The sequence below is a fragment of the Malaclemys terrapin genome, chromosome 2 (genome assembly GCF_027887155.1).
Source record: "Malaclemys terrapin pileata isolate rMalTer1 chromosome 2, rMalTer1.hap1, whole genome shotgun sequence".
NCBI classification, from domain to species: domain Eukaryota; kingdom Metazoa; phylum Chordata; order Testudines; family Emydidae; genus Malaclemys; species Malaclemys terrapin.
Genome location: NC_071506.1, coordinates 130,047,838 through 130,062,664, shown reverse-complemented (window position 1 = coordinate 130,062,664; position 14,827 = coordinate 130,047,838). Strand labels below are relative to the sequence as shown.

The window sequence follows — 14,827 nt, the reverse complement described above, 5'->3', positions numbered from 1 at the left end:
AGGTTCTGTACTGGGACCAGTGCTGCCAACATATTCATAAATGTGGAAAAGGGGGTAAACAGTAAGGTGGCAAATTTTTGGAGATGATACAAAATTAGTCAAGATAGTTAAGTCTAAAGCTGACTGCAAAGAGTTACAAAAGGACATCACAAAACTGGTTGTCTGGGCAGGATGTCGGATGAAATTCAGTATTTATAAAAGCAATTTAATGCACATTGGAAAATATAATTCCAACTATACATACAAAATGATGGGGTGTAAATTAGCCGTTACCAAGAAATATTGAAGTCATTGGATAGGTCTCTGAAAACGTCTGTTCAATGTGCAGCGGCAGACCAAAAAAACCCAAACAAACAATGTTAGGAACCATTAGGAGAGGAATAGATAAGAAGACAGAAAATATCATAATGCCACTATATAAATCCATGGTATGCCCACACCTTGAATACTGCATGCAGTTCTGGTTGCCTCATCTCAGAAAAGATACATTAGAATTGGAAAAAGTACAGAGAAGGCAACAAAAGTGATTAGGGGTATGGAACAGCTTCCATATGAGGAGAGATCAAAAAGACTAGGACTGTTCAGTTTGGAAAAAATATGACTGAGGGGGATATGGTAGAAGTCTATCAAATCATCAATGGTGTGGAGAAAGTGGATGAGAAAGTGCTGTTTACCCCATCATATAACACATGAACCAGAGGTCACCCAATGAAATTAATAGGCAACAGGCTTAAAACAAACCTAAGGAAGTACTTGACCCAACACATAAGGAATCTGTGGAGTTCATTGCCATGGGATGTTGTGGAAACCAAAACTATAACTGAGTTCAAAAAAGAATTAACTAAGTTCATAGAGGATAGGTCCATCAATGGCTGTTAGCCAAAATGGTCAGGAAGCAACCCCATGCTTTGAGTGCCCCAGAAGCTGGGACTGGACAACGGGATGGATCTGTTGATAAATTGCCCTGCACTGTTCACTCCCTCTGAAGCATCTGGCACTGGTCGCTGCCAGAGACATGATACTGAGCTAGATGGACGATTGGTCTGATCCAGTATGGCCATTCTTATGTCCATTAAATTTAGCCACTGGTAAGGTCAGTTGGAGGATAGACTGATAGCAATATTAAAAAGAGATGATGATGTAATTTGACATGATACATTGTATGTATGTTAAAAGTGTAGTGGTTAGTAACACAAAGTCTTCCTGGGCCATAAGGAGAAAAATTGCCCCGGTTCTTGTCTCAGTGGGGAATCAGCAATCATTTTTAGCTGACTTTTCATGGTAGCAAGCAACCAAGCATCTGAGGACCTAGGAGGAAATTATATCCTCCACTGATGTCAGTAGGGCCAGGTTTTCACAGTATCAGTCCTTTGCCCCAAATGGTTAACACAGTAAGTGCTTGGCACATGTTAAGTCTCTGTATGGACAAGCTAGGGTGTGAATCTGTAGTGCACTAAGTCACTGCATGGAGTCCGCTATGTTGCACAAAAAGTTCGGTAGCGTGCTTTGACCTACTGCTGTTTCTCTCAGTGGTAGGTCAGTGTGCACTATGAGACTTTTAATGTACAGCATCAGGGTCCACATAGCAAATTAGCATGTGGCAGACTAGTGTGCTATAGATTTATACCCCAGCTTGCCATGCACAAAGTCTCTGTATAGACAAGTCCTAACTAAGCAAAATTAAGGCTGGGCAACATAACTACTAAAGTACAGTGTGTGTTCTCATTATTTGGCTAACTCTGTTTGTGAATAATTAACAAATTGTTAACTGTTCTTTTCCATCCATTCACCGTCTACTAGGTTATTTGAGGATAAGCAAGGGTATCTGCTTTGTAAGGCATTCAAGACATTAATGAAGGTTTGATGCCCATATCAAATCATCTACCTTTTTGTTATTTCTTCCAATGCTTGGATTCAATAAAGCCTGCAGGGACATGGTATTTATTGAAGATTGACATCATGGAAATTGACAAAAATGGTCAGTAATAAAATGCTAAGAATTATGATCTATTTTATGAAGTGCATTGTGAATGTAACTTAAAACATGCCAAAGATCTTCTCTGGCCCATCCAAAAAGCGTTTTTGTTTTTCTGATCGAGATGTCTTTACACTACATCTAAAGACATCTTGGGGTGTGTGTGTAAGATATCTTTACATATAAAATAATATATTACTTTATATAAATATAAGTAATGTATTATAATATATTAATTATAAAACACTACATATATTCATAATTATAATAGCGTAAATACATTATATCATAATTATGGGTATAATGTTAAATAGCATTTATCGTCCGTGTGTTGTGAACATGCGCACACTCACAGATGAAAAATGTTTATATAAACATACACACACACACACATGAAAAATGATGAGGTATGTATTATTATTAAAAGTAACCACTGTATTCTTGCTATTCCATAATATAATAGATCTGTCCTCTTAAAAAAATTGTCATGCTATTTCATTGTAATTTACCTTTCATCTAATTTCATCTCATTATTCTTATTTAATTCACATACATCGCCGTCAGCTATTCCTTTCTCTTTCACAGTGTGCTCTCTTTATCTGCCTATGGACTCTGTTCTCTGTTATCAATTGGCCATGCTGTACATATTCAGTCCTTTTTAATCTTCCTTCATAAATCAGGCCCTACTGATTTATTTTTGTTGCTATTCTCAGAGTTCCTTCACAAAGCTGCCAAGCCATTGAAGTAAATACACAGGGACCAAATCCCGCTTCCACTGAAATCAACAGGAGTTTTACCATTGACTCGATTGGGACCAGGATTTGCCTCAATTAAAACAGAGTTGTAACAAATAACAGGCTTGTATTGCAGTACTTCTGTCTTGCCCTTCACAGTCTTGAGCATCTGGTTGACTAAGTGTGGGAGTACAGAGGGTAAATGGCCTTGCCCTATAAGGAGTTGAGCGCCCTCAGGTCCTACTGACTGTAACAGGAGCAGAGGACGCTCAATACTTCTCTGGACAAGTTCAACATCTTGCAGGTTCTGGCTCTATGAAAGCTGCTAGGTGAGATCTTTCCCTTCCTTGGTTATCTTTAAAAGGACAATAATAAATGGAATCGATCTCAAAGTGTGTTGAAGTTTCTTCAAACCCTGTTAGAGGTGGCTGTTTGTTTATTCCACTGCCAGGATGCTAAAATAACACTGGTCATATCAATAAACTTCTGTACAGTTAACGTGCTGATCACTGTTAAATCTGCAACAACTGCCTAAAGGAAATTAAATGTAGTATTTGAGAGGAGGGTGTTCTTGTGATTAAGACACTGGACTGAGACTCAGGAAATCAGGGTTTAATTTCCAGTACTTCCACAGACTTCCTGTTTGAGCTTGAGCAACTAATTTCTCTGTGCTTTGGTTCCCATCTGTGAAATTGGGGATAATGATACTTCGTTTGTGTGTCTCGATGGTTTTTAGATGGCAAGTTCTTTGGGCAAGGGGCTCTTTCTTACTATTGGTCTGTACAATGCCTACCATTCCAATCACAATTGAGGCCCATAGGTGCTACCATAATACAACTAGATAATAAGTTTCCAGGTATTATTTAGGCAGCAAAATGACATGGCAGAAATGATAGAAAATCGAGTATTAACTGAACCCAAACCAGAAGTATTCCTATTGAATTATGGGCTAACATGTAAGTCACTGTCACCTCTTATGGGTTCCAATATGCAAAAATTTCCTTTCTTCTCTCCTGTCAGGAAATGACAACAGTGAAGCCCTTCCTGAGTCTCTCCCATCCGCTCCTGGAACATTGCCTCATTTTATGCAGGAACCAGATGATGCTTACATCATTAAAAGCAACCCCATTGCCTTGCGATGCAAAGCCATGCCCGCTATGCAGATTTTCTTCAAGTGTAATGGTGAATGGGTCCACCAAAATGAGCATGTCTCTGAGGAAAGCATGGATGAAAGTACAGGTAAGACTGGGACTTATGTGTTCATGTGAAAATATCTTAGAATACATTGCTTTTTGGCAAAACACAAAAGGCAGAGGGGAGAAATAGGATGTAGAGAGAGAGTGAGATTTAGAGGGGAAGAATAAAGGGCACCTCTTTCAGAAAGTTTGAGGACAACAACTCTTAAAAGATAGAAAGGGAGAGCCATGAATGGAGATAGTGTAGGAAAAGATTAGCCCTGAAATGTTTAGCTGTAATTAACTATTCTGGCTGAATAGACACAGGGAAAGGGATAGAGGAAACGTGAGTGGGGCTGCAGGCAGTAATAAGTGTAAGCGGGAATGAAGTTTAATACAGTCAAAGTTTTAAAGAGGAGGTTAGGGGCTTGATCCTGCTGCTTTTCTTGCCGCTGATATCAACAAGAGCAGGATTAGGTCTCGAAAGAGAATGACTGAAGGGTTTGGAGGGAGCAAGAGTCCCTGGTATTGCAGTTAAGACACCTGTAGCATGAACTACAAGTAGGGAAAACCTGTGCATTTACGGAACCCCTTGTCTCTACCCAGCGGGGATGAGCTTGGAAGTCTGTGGCAGTGCTACTAAACTGTATGGCTTGAATGTTTTTTTTTTTCCCCCTCTGTGGGATATTTGGCAGCTAATGAAGTTAAGTGGGAGCATTGCATCTTGTAAAAGTGTGTGTCTGAAAATAGAGAGTGAAGAGAAGGAAGAATGCTGAAAAATGATCAGCAGATTTTATCATGCTCCTAGACCATCCTATAGCCCCTCTCATTTAGAGACATCTTGATAAGTATTGCAAACCAATTTAAAGCGGCACCCTCTTGTAATTTCACAGTTCTGTTTCCTTTATTACCTTCTCCTCCTGTTAAATTCCAAGATTGCTAGGCAACTCCATGTCTTGGAAATAGCTGTGTAGATATAACATCCTCTCTGTCGGTACAATAAATTCCTTTTTGGGGGGAAAATGCCACCATTTAAAAAGAAGTTTCATATCTAAAATGCTGGTGGTGTAAGGCATTCATGTGTAAGTGACAGATTCTGAAGAGATTACACTCTAAAGGCTTTTTGTAAATGCTATTCATGAATGAATTTTAATCTTTACAGTTACCTTTTTGAAAAGCATTTAATAGGCATAACCTTTACTTCCAAAGGCATTTCTGAATCAATATAGAAGAAATGTCGTTCCTAAATGTTTTTCTTCCATATGGTTAATGAAAATGTGTCTTGTCCACACTGCAATTATGTTTTCTAAGCCTTGGACTAATAGCAAAATTGATTGAGAGAGAGCAACATAGATTTTTTTTAAAATTGCACAGGTAACATTGAGATTTTTGAACTTAGTGGCTCAGGCAATTACAAATTGGATATAGAACCTAAAAATTGCAAGCTTGAATGCAGCCCAGCATTAGAAAATCACCAAAAATTGTTACTATTTGAACATGGATATGGTCAGAATCCTTTTTGTTTGTATTTTCAGAATCCAAAATGCACGTGAAGGCTGCATACACTGAGCCATAACCATAAACTAAGCTTTATTTTGGGATGCTTTTGAGACAAATGAAAAAATAGTTTATGGGTATTTTATTATTTTTGTATGTTTACATCTTGTTCTGAGACACTTAATGGCGGGTGGTGGTGGGAATGGATGGAAAGCTCAGCGGCCTTAAATTGAGGGATAGACCTGGTGAAATTTTTTTCAACTACTTGTTTATTGCCATTTTTGTAACTTAGTGTAAACTTTCCAACAGCACATAAGTCCTGCTGACTTTAATTTTTTTTTACTTCTGCTCTATTTATTGCTGGGAGTTATAATGCAGATGACCAGATCGGATTTCCAGGTGTGCCCCTTTGTTCTGAGATTTGACATTTTATACCTCTAGTAGAAAATGGTACCAGTGGAATCGCCAATTCAAAAGCTAGAAAGGAAGATTCCAATAATTCTGGGAACTATACTTGTGAGATAGTGGGTACATGTGTATTACAAAGGAGTCTATAGGTATGACGAACACTGGGTAATAATTGCCCAGATGTGTCTCTACAACCCTGCATGTTCTATCCCTTTGGGATAAATCAGGTGGTACTGGTACCTCCTTTGTTTACTTCCAGAGGAATCTGTATACAATTTACAATATATGCTAAACTGGAGAATGCGTTTAGTGCAAGACTTTAGTTCTTGGTATCTCTGCTCAAAGCAGAAGCTGTACTACTTTTGAGGTATATGGAATATTATTATTTATTGCTGTCTAAAGGGACTGCAGATTGTGCCATACTGTCACCATCTAATAAATACAATCTGATTTAATATAAGTACACTTTAATCTTGTTGCTAGGATGAAGATGCAAAAGTCATTTTAGCTTCACTTAATCATTAGATGGGTTTTTTAAAAAAGGAAGTAAGAAATACGGCACCTCTTTTTTTTAATTATCCATATTTAAATTACTGCTACAGGTATTCCAGCCTGCAGACACCTAATCTGCAGAATGGATGGATGCACTCTTGGCTCAGGAAGCCCAGTTGTGCTAGCTGTGGTATTAGGCAATATGAGCTGTGATGTCCCTTTAATCTCAAAGTTTCTTTGCATTTTAATGAGATGCACAAAATGTAAAACTGTATTTCTGTATCTAGATTCTCAATGACAGAAAAATGACTTTAATTCTCCTTGTGTGGGCCACAGTTTCTGAGGCATTCCATAGTCTTCAACAATTGAGTTAACAAAGCATTCACTTCTCAGGACATGTGGCGAAAATGCCACATGTCTGAAAGCGTGTGACAGGTCATGAATGTGATTGCTTGTTCTGATTCCTGATATTTAAACCTGAATAGTATAATGACTGCTACAGTGATTTGTCCTAGTTCTTAGCTGAGTCACTCCTCCAAGGTTTAGACACTAGCAAGACAGTTACTGGCAGGCTGGCATGGCATTTTGGGTACTGGGCAGCCTTCAGTTTTAGAGTGGTATTTGGAATTATGCCAAGAGTGCACCCTCGTCATTCAGAGATAGTCCCTAGAACTTGTGAAAGCAGATCACGTTAAATGGAAGTGGGTCCTTCCCTCCCTGCTTTTCTGCTGGCAGTAAGTGTGAAAATTGCTGAAGGGATAAACATAAAGATGATGCCCCAAAACAGCAAAACACAAACAACAACAACAAACCCCCCCCCCAAAAAAACCTCTACATTTCTAAAGAGGAAATGTAATAACAAAGCAAGGAATATATCTCTGCATATTCCTCCCAGCAACTCCTAATCAGATGTACACAAGAAGCACTTGGCAGTGGTAGCAAAGGCACAATGCTACTGATGGGTTTTATCTACAACTCATTATTACACTTGTATAAAAAGGTAGGAGGAACAGCTGGTGGTAGGCATTGGGCTTACTTTGGCACAGCAATGAATATTAAATATGATTTCCCAGATTTGGGTATTACAAAGCAGAAATAATAGTCTTAGAATAAGACAAAGGTCTTTATGAATTTGAAGAGTAGAAATAGTATGAAGAAAGGATGGCCATTTGGTTAAGCCTGAGACACAACAGGACCTGGGTTCCAGCCCAGCTCTGCCATAGCCTCCTTGTGTGACCTTAGTCAAGTCACATCATCTCTCTCTGCTTTGGTTCCTGATTTGTAGACTGGAGAGAGTCAAACTTCCTTTACTGCATCCTAAGTCTATCTTATTTATTTACAAGGTAGGGGGTGTACTATGTGTACAAACAATGCCTAGCACAATAAAGACCCAGTCTTAGGCCATGTCTACACTATGAGCTAAGGGTGGGATTCCTCTGCTCATGTATTCGTACTCATTCTCTCTCATTGAATTAGCATGAGTATGAACAGCAGCATAGCTGTGGTCGTGGGGAAGCATGGCTGAGTACATATCCACTGCGATTGTATGCTGCTGCTAGTGTCACCATGCTAATTATACTCACACTAGCTTGATGAGTATGTGCATACAAGCAGGGGAATGACGACTAGCTCACAGTGTGAGATGTAGCTTTAGTTGGGGCCTCTAGGTGCGTCTGTAATAAAAAAATTAAATTAAGGCATAACTTCTTTCTGATTTTTTTATTTCCACTTGAACATTCCAGAACGTACCTCAAATTATTTTTAAAATACTTCATCTTTGGGGTTCCCAACAGGATCAGACCTGTGAAGAGTAACTAGAGTTTTCTTTTCTGATAAATAAAAGGATTACAGCAATAACTGCTGTCAGCATTTTTCTCATTTAAACAAATAAAGCTGACAAATGATGAAGTTCTGTGCTGCTGCGTTATGTTTAGTGCATACAGAGCAATTATTCATCTGCTGCCAGCATTAGTCTATCTGCAACTAAACCATCCAACAGCACAGAAAGCTTATTAGCATATCAGTACCACAATCATAATTTTATATTCTGTAAGGCTGTACTGTATAACAAAAGATGACGGGTATAATTTGCACAATAATTTAAAGGGTTGGACTTTCAGTGCTTATTAGAGTTATGCAAGTTATCAGGTACAATTCTGCTCGTGTTTATGACATGCTAGCTTTTGTTTGCATGGATTTTGGGCTCTGCCTATGACTTTTCCTATGAACAATTTTGCTGGTATCTCTTGAGATGTAGGAGGTAGGTGGATATACTTCTTGGTAGTATTGGGTGAACTGCAGTGATGAGGAACTGCAGCATATTTCTCCTGCCACAAATAGGACTACTTTGTCCACGTTTTTCTAAAATAGTTGTAAATAGGATGGTGCTCTGATGAAGAAAAAGGTATTTCTAAGCATTTCCCAAGTATTTTGGATGCCTCTCTTGGGACATCTTAAAGGGGTCTAATTGTTCAGGAAATGCTGAGCACCTGCCTTGTTAAAACCAGGAACTTTTAATGTATCTCTGCTTAGGCACTCAAAAACATTAATCACTTTTGAAAAATTTAGGCTCTAGGTTGGAGATAACATATCTTAACAAAACTTAAGCCATAATTGGCTAAATCCAGAATGATGACTGCTCAAAATTTCATGGTAGTAATAAGGAGTCATTTCCAGGCCCTTATTATTCACGTTAGAAGGAGAATCTCTGTAAGTTGGTAGCAGTACAGGGACTATAAAACACTTTAAGCAGTTCTGGACGAGTCCAATTCTAACAAGTCGCTGCAATATATAGCATGGCTTTATGATGTGCAGCATTAGGCAGACATATACATCTGAAAGTCATCTGATATGGCATGGATGCCCACACTTTAACCAGTTAAGAGCTCCATTGGCAACTTGCCTTGATTCAGGATTGCCCCAATGGAGCCTATTGCAGCTACCCTCATCTTTAAACCAGAGGCCAATCTACATACGTGGCTGAGCATGCAAGGCTCCATTTCTCTGAGCTGTTCCAATTGAGATGGGGCATTTTCATCACGGGGCGAGCAGTCTCTTTGCCACAGTGCTGTGTAATAGAGAGGGGAAGCTGCTGATAGCACTCCCGGGGCTGTGCTTCCATCATAACAGAAGATACAGCTTTGTTCAGAACTGCAACATCAGTGTGCGTATTTAAACAAAACAAACCAGAAAGATGTTCGCTTGCTTGTTACAGAATGAGCATTTGAGTGGCTAATAGGGCTAATGAGACACCTTTATAAAAGGACACAGGTTTGGCCATGCCATTGAGTAGTGTGACAAAGCAAATAGAGTAAGTGAAAGAAAGTAAAATGTTCTCTAACAGCTGCTGGCAAAGTAGCACAAATTTTGTTTTGCTTTACAGCATTTAAGGCTGATTTGACCTCCCCTCTAGTATTCCTGGTGGGCCTTATCTCTACTGTTTACTGAAGGAACAGGTTGACTTCCTAATGCCTTTCAGAAGTGAAATACCCAGCTGTTAATGATGCCTGAGATTAAGTGGAAGCCAATTTATGGAGTTCAGGTTTAGAAATTCCTTGCTGCTTTATAAACTTCACAGGCATGAAATATTTTGAGATTGAGTTTCCATTCATTTCCAGCCAAGGGGAAATAAGTATCTCAGGATGGCACAGGAGGGGAGAGAGAAAAAAGTGGCAGGAATGAATGTGCTCCATTTTTAAATTAATGCTTTTATGACCAGCTATCTTTCAAATTATTTGTGATGCTTTTTTACTGGGTTTGGATTATATCTCCACTCCCCCAGATTGTCCTACAGTGAGTGTCAAAGATGTGGCTAACAGCCACAGCCTATCAGTCTAGGGAGGGAAGGATGCATGGACCCTGACTCTCCTCTCAGTCTTGTGTAGGAAAAGAGAACTTCCCAATTCCACTGCTAGTGTAAAGGAAAGGAGATTTGGGGCCACACTTTGTAGTTTAACGTTATTTCCCCCTCTCTGATATGTGGCTATCCTTAGCATATCATTTTACCCTGGAGGTGAGATGGTGTCTTTCTTGAACCAAGCTGGAAATATCTGGGGTCCCCTGAAATGCCCTTTGCAAAGAGCAGAAAGGATGCAACTGACGGTGGTGCTCTGTTCTGAAAGAGAATGTTAGACAAGATGACACAAAGCAATCTCTGGCCATAGCGACAATAAGTTGAAAGCAATCACATTTAAAGGGCATTTGTAGGAGAGTGGACACAACCACAGAATCTACTTCTGTGAAGTGTAACTATACATGAAAACAGTTTTCCTGATGGACTCAGTATTAGAGCTGGTTTAAAAAAAAAGGAAATGTTTAGCTTTCAACAAGATTTTTAATGGAAAAGTGTTGATGAATCATCTAGACTTATTTCATTTTGATTAGGTAAAAACATTTAGTTTAATTACATTGTAAGTCAAAATAAAATTAAACTAAAAGTATAGTATATACATTACAATATTAATGTTAATTTAAATTTCAACATTATTGAAACAAATATTTTGATATTTCCAAATTGAAATGGTTCAGAATTTCCAATTTGTGAAAAAATTTGGAATATTGGCATGATTCCAAATTTGAACAAAAACACATTTCAAAATGTCATAATTTCCTATAGGTCAGAAATTCAGTTTTCTAACCAACTCTGCTGACTACCTCCTCCATTCTCTTGCAGTAGCTCAGTAGAACTGGATTATGGGATTTTTTTCCTATGGCATTTGGCAGCTTTGCTGGCTGCATGGTTTTTCATTTGCTTTCCTCCTCAGTCCAATTGTTCTGTGCTTTTGTGGAACTGAAAATATGAGGATACCACTGTTGCTATATAGTGTGTGTGTGTGTGTGTGTGTGTGTTAGTTCTGATGAGAAATATCACCTTTCTTGTTTGTCCCCTGGAACTCTATGAACTCCTGAAACCCTCAGAAGAATCCTCATAGTGAATTGTCTCTCCACTACTGTCACCTCTTCTTCCCAGTCCCATTTTGCTAGAACCAGAGTTAAAACCTCCTGAGACTTCAAAGGAGACCATCTCCACTCTCACGCACAGTGTTTCTTATATTAAGTAAAACAGCTGTACCAGCAGCATGTGTCAGAAATGGCAGGTCTCGCTAAGTATGTCCCATACATGCCCTCAAGCCTGATGTCCAGCATCTCTGGGTTGAAGAAAGCTCCTGCTGAATATTTCCCATGCCCAGCAGATTATGAATGCTAGACTATAGCAATTAGAGAGAGAACACTTAGCTCTCTTCCTGTTTGTTCTTAATTAGGCAATCCTTTCTCCTGGTCACTGTCTCACTCTTTTCTCACTTCTTTTTGAGTTATTTGCATCTTTCTGGTAATGAAAATGAGCCTCCTATAATACTGTAAAAATTGAAAATGAACCTGTTTGCTCATGCACTAGTTCTAGGAGAAGCAACTTTGAGGAAATATTCGTAAACTTTTATCTGATGTATTATCAGCACAGATTATTCACCCCCAAAATAACTGGGAATTGTATGCCCAAATACAGAACCAGTGCTAGAATTTTCATCTGGGTAAAATGTATGGTCTGCATTACAACTTGTGTCCGGTACACCTTGCTCTTCATTAGCTCACATAACAATATGGAAGATCCCTGTTTGCCTTAAAATAATTTATGCTGTTTGCTCCAACAATAAGATATGTTCTACCAACTCTAGAATACTATGATCAGTGCATTTAATGTTCATTATAATTATTATGGGCTAGGAGATTCAAGAAGGACTAATCCCTTAAGAACTGTCTAAGGACAGACAGATAAGTGGGCATAAGTTAGGGAAAGGGGAATAACGAATTGAGACTCGTTTTAATATATACATCCGCTAGATTTACCCTACTTAGCACAGCACCAATGGGCCTTTAAGAGGGACTTAAATATAGGACCGCAGATGAACTCAGGGAGGTTGTACCATGCACAGGGGCCTGTGGAAAGAGTCTGAATAAAACAAACAAGATGCTTGTCTGAATGGTATGAACACGATCGTCTGTGATAATTGTAAAGAAAGACAATGCTTTAAAATGGTGGCTGGTTTACTTAACCCATCAATACAAGAAAGACTGGTCAGCTGGCAGGGCATTCTCCATCAGGACCTCAGACCTTGGGAACTCACTTCTCCCCAGGACTGCAGCAGCCAGACTTACACAGACACCCTGGAGCACAGTACAAGGCTCATATTTTCTCCCTTCCTCATGAGTGTGGGTGGGTTGTAACTTCGGCAGGGATTCAGTGGGGCAGTCAATCAGTTCTTGTCACACTTACGGCGTTTAATTTGATCAGGCGTTAATTGACTGGCCTGTCAGTGTATTTTCAGTAGGTTGTCAAGAGGGCTGGATGGGGATGCACTTTTATTGTAGTTTATAAACAAATCCAATCAGTAAATAAAAACATTTGGAAAGCAAAGGCAGAAAAGAAAAGATTTTTAAGGCAGATATTACATTATTCCAAAGCCCAAACTCGGTTGGTAATTCTTCCGACTTGTGCATTCTGACCTACTCAGCTGTTCAGATTTAATTAGCAGTAATATGTTATTGTCAAACTAATTAAAGCTTTGCCTTGATTAAAAATGGAATTGGTTAATTAAAGAGAAAAGGTTTGGCCAACCTTAGCTTTATGCCTGAGTAAGATGTCCTGTATCAGCTAATTTTCTGTATCTTTCCTATTCAGGCTTGAAGGTTCGAGAGGTGTTCATCAACGTGACGAGGCAGCAGGTGGAGGATTTTCATGGGCCAGAAGATTACTGGTGTCAGTGTGTTGCATGGAGCCATTTAGGGACCTCAAAAAGCAGGAAGGCATCAGTCCGCATAGCCTGTAAGTGGAATCAGTGTGTGCTAGTCAAGCTTTTGCTGTTATGCTAGGGTTAAAGGTAACCGGGCACTAGGAAAGTATTGTCATTGCTAGCGCTCCCTGTGAAATACTACAGGAGCCTCAGAGAAAACACACCATATTTGTTCTGATGCTGACTTGTCGGAGCTCCTTTTTATTTTAATGTTGGTTGATGATTTTCTTTGAAGTGTACTCAGCAAGTCTGTTTCTCTTAGAGATTCTGCTTGGATTGCATGCACACAGGTGCAATGCAAAAAGAAATGTTAATGCAAATTGAAAACCTACTGGAATGTGCCCTATTGCTCTGTGCTGATGACAAGGGTCTAAAGACATCTGCAGAAGCATTTAACAATGTATGTCTGCTACATTTTTCAGAAAAATATGCAAGAATACATTAGAGGCTTTTGTGTTCTGCTATTCTAAATCTGCTTTTGAATATTGAAACACATCATTGATTGTGTGGGCTGATGTGGGGGAAGCAGGATGAGAACAGGAAAATGGGGTGATATTTTTTTTTAATTACACTGTCAGCAGAAAACAAATGAGAAGAAAAATCTACAAAGAAAAGGGATAAAAACATCCCTATTAGAACTGAGACTAGGGTACAGCCTGCCAGACATTTTAGAGTCCCTGGAAAGAAGAGATTGTTCCTTATGGGAAGAAGCAGATCATTTACAATAAAAAATAAATAAAAAGACCCTTGTTTTTAAGACATTAAAAGAGCCATTGAAGAAGAGTCAGGTAAATCTAACTAAGAGGTTATTCATCTCACTTGTGAACTGAGCTATTATTCTACTGCCTGTGTACTTTTATAGAGACTTAAGAATAACTTCCTCTTTCTTCATGTGGCAAGGGGAAGTTGTTCCTTATTTTGCTGTTTTCACATTTTGCCATTGGCTTGGAAAACCAGGAGCTGTTGCTCCTAAGGTCATGCTATCTACTGTACTTAAAAAATATAGTGACAAGCACAACATCTGCTTCCCAAATTGGAGGACATTGTGAAGAGGATCAAAACTTCTTGTATTATAATATAACCAACAGTAATCTACTTAAGCAGCTATACTGTCAATTAGTGCCAAGGTTGTGAAGCTGGCTAACTTGCCAAGGCTAGCTGAATTCTGTGTTCTAGATGTGTATAACATATTAGCTCTGGTTAAAAATGTTTGCTCTGCTTGTCAAAATTTTAAATACAGTAGAACCTCAGAATTATAAATACCAGAGTTATGAACTGACCAGTCAACCACACACCTGATTTGGAACTGGAAGTACACCATTAGGCAGCAGCAGCAGACCAAAAAAAAAAAAAAGCAAATACAGTACACTACTGTGTTAAATGTAAACTACTAAAAATAAATGGAAAGTTTAAAAAAAAAAAGAGATTTGATAAGGAAACATTTTCTGTGCTTGTTTCATTTAAATTAAGATGGTTAAAAGCAGCATTTTTCTTCTGCATAGTAAAGTTTCAAAGCTGTATTAAGGCAGTGTTCAGTTGTAAACTTTTGAAAGACCAACCATAATGAGGTGTTCACAACTCTGAGGTTCTACTGTACTTCCAGTATTTTTCATGAAAAACTTTGTTTTCTGACCTGCTGTATTAGCCTGTATAGTTTATGCTCTGCTGTTTAAACTATTTCCAAAACATGTCATATATGTCAGTTTCTTGCCCGAAGGTGGGTTTGAAAGGCACTCCAATGTGCAGAGAAGCAAAGTA

The 14,827-nt window shown here is 38.8% G+C and overlaps 1 protein-coding gene across 5 annotated transcripts in view; it reads left to right on the top strand.

Moving 5' to 3' along the window:
• Positions 1-14,827, top strand: part of UNC5D (unc-5 netrin receptor D) — a 313,430-nt gene that overhangs the window by 155,717 nt on the left and 142,886 nt on the right. For all 5 annotated transcript variants that reach the window (XM_054019320.1, XM_054019319.1, XM_054019317.1 and 2 more), the window contains exons 2-3: positions 3,730-3,948; positions 12,958-13,101. In XM_054019320.1, coding sequence (XP_053875295.1) covers positions 3,730-3,948; positions 12,958-13,101 — 363 coding nt within the window. The remainder of the gene's footprint in view (positions 1-3,729; positions 3,949-12,957; positions 13,102-14,827) is intronic.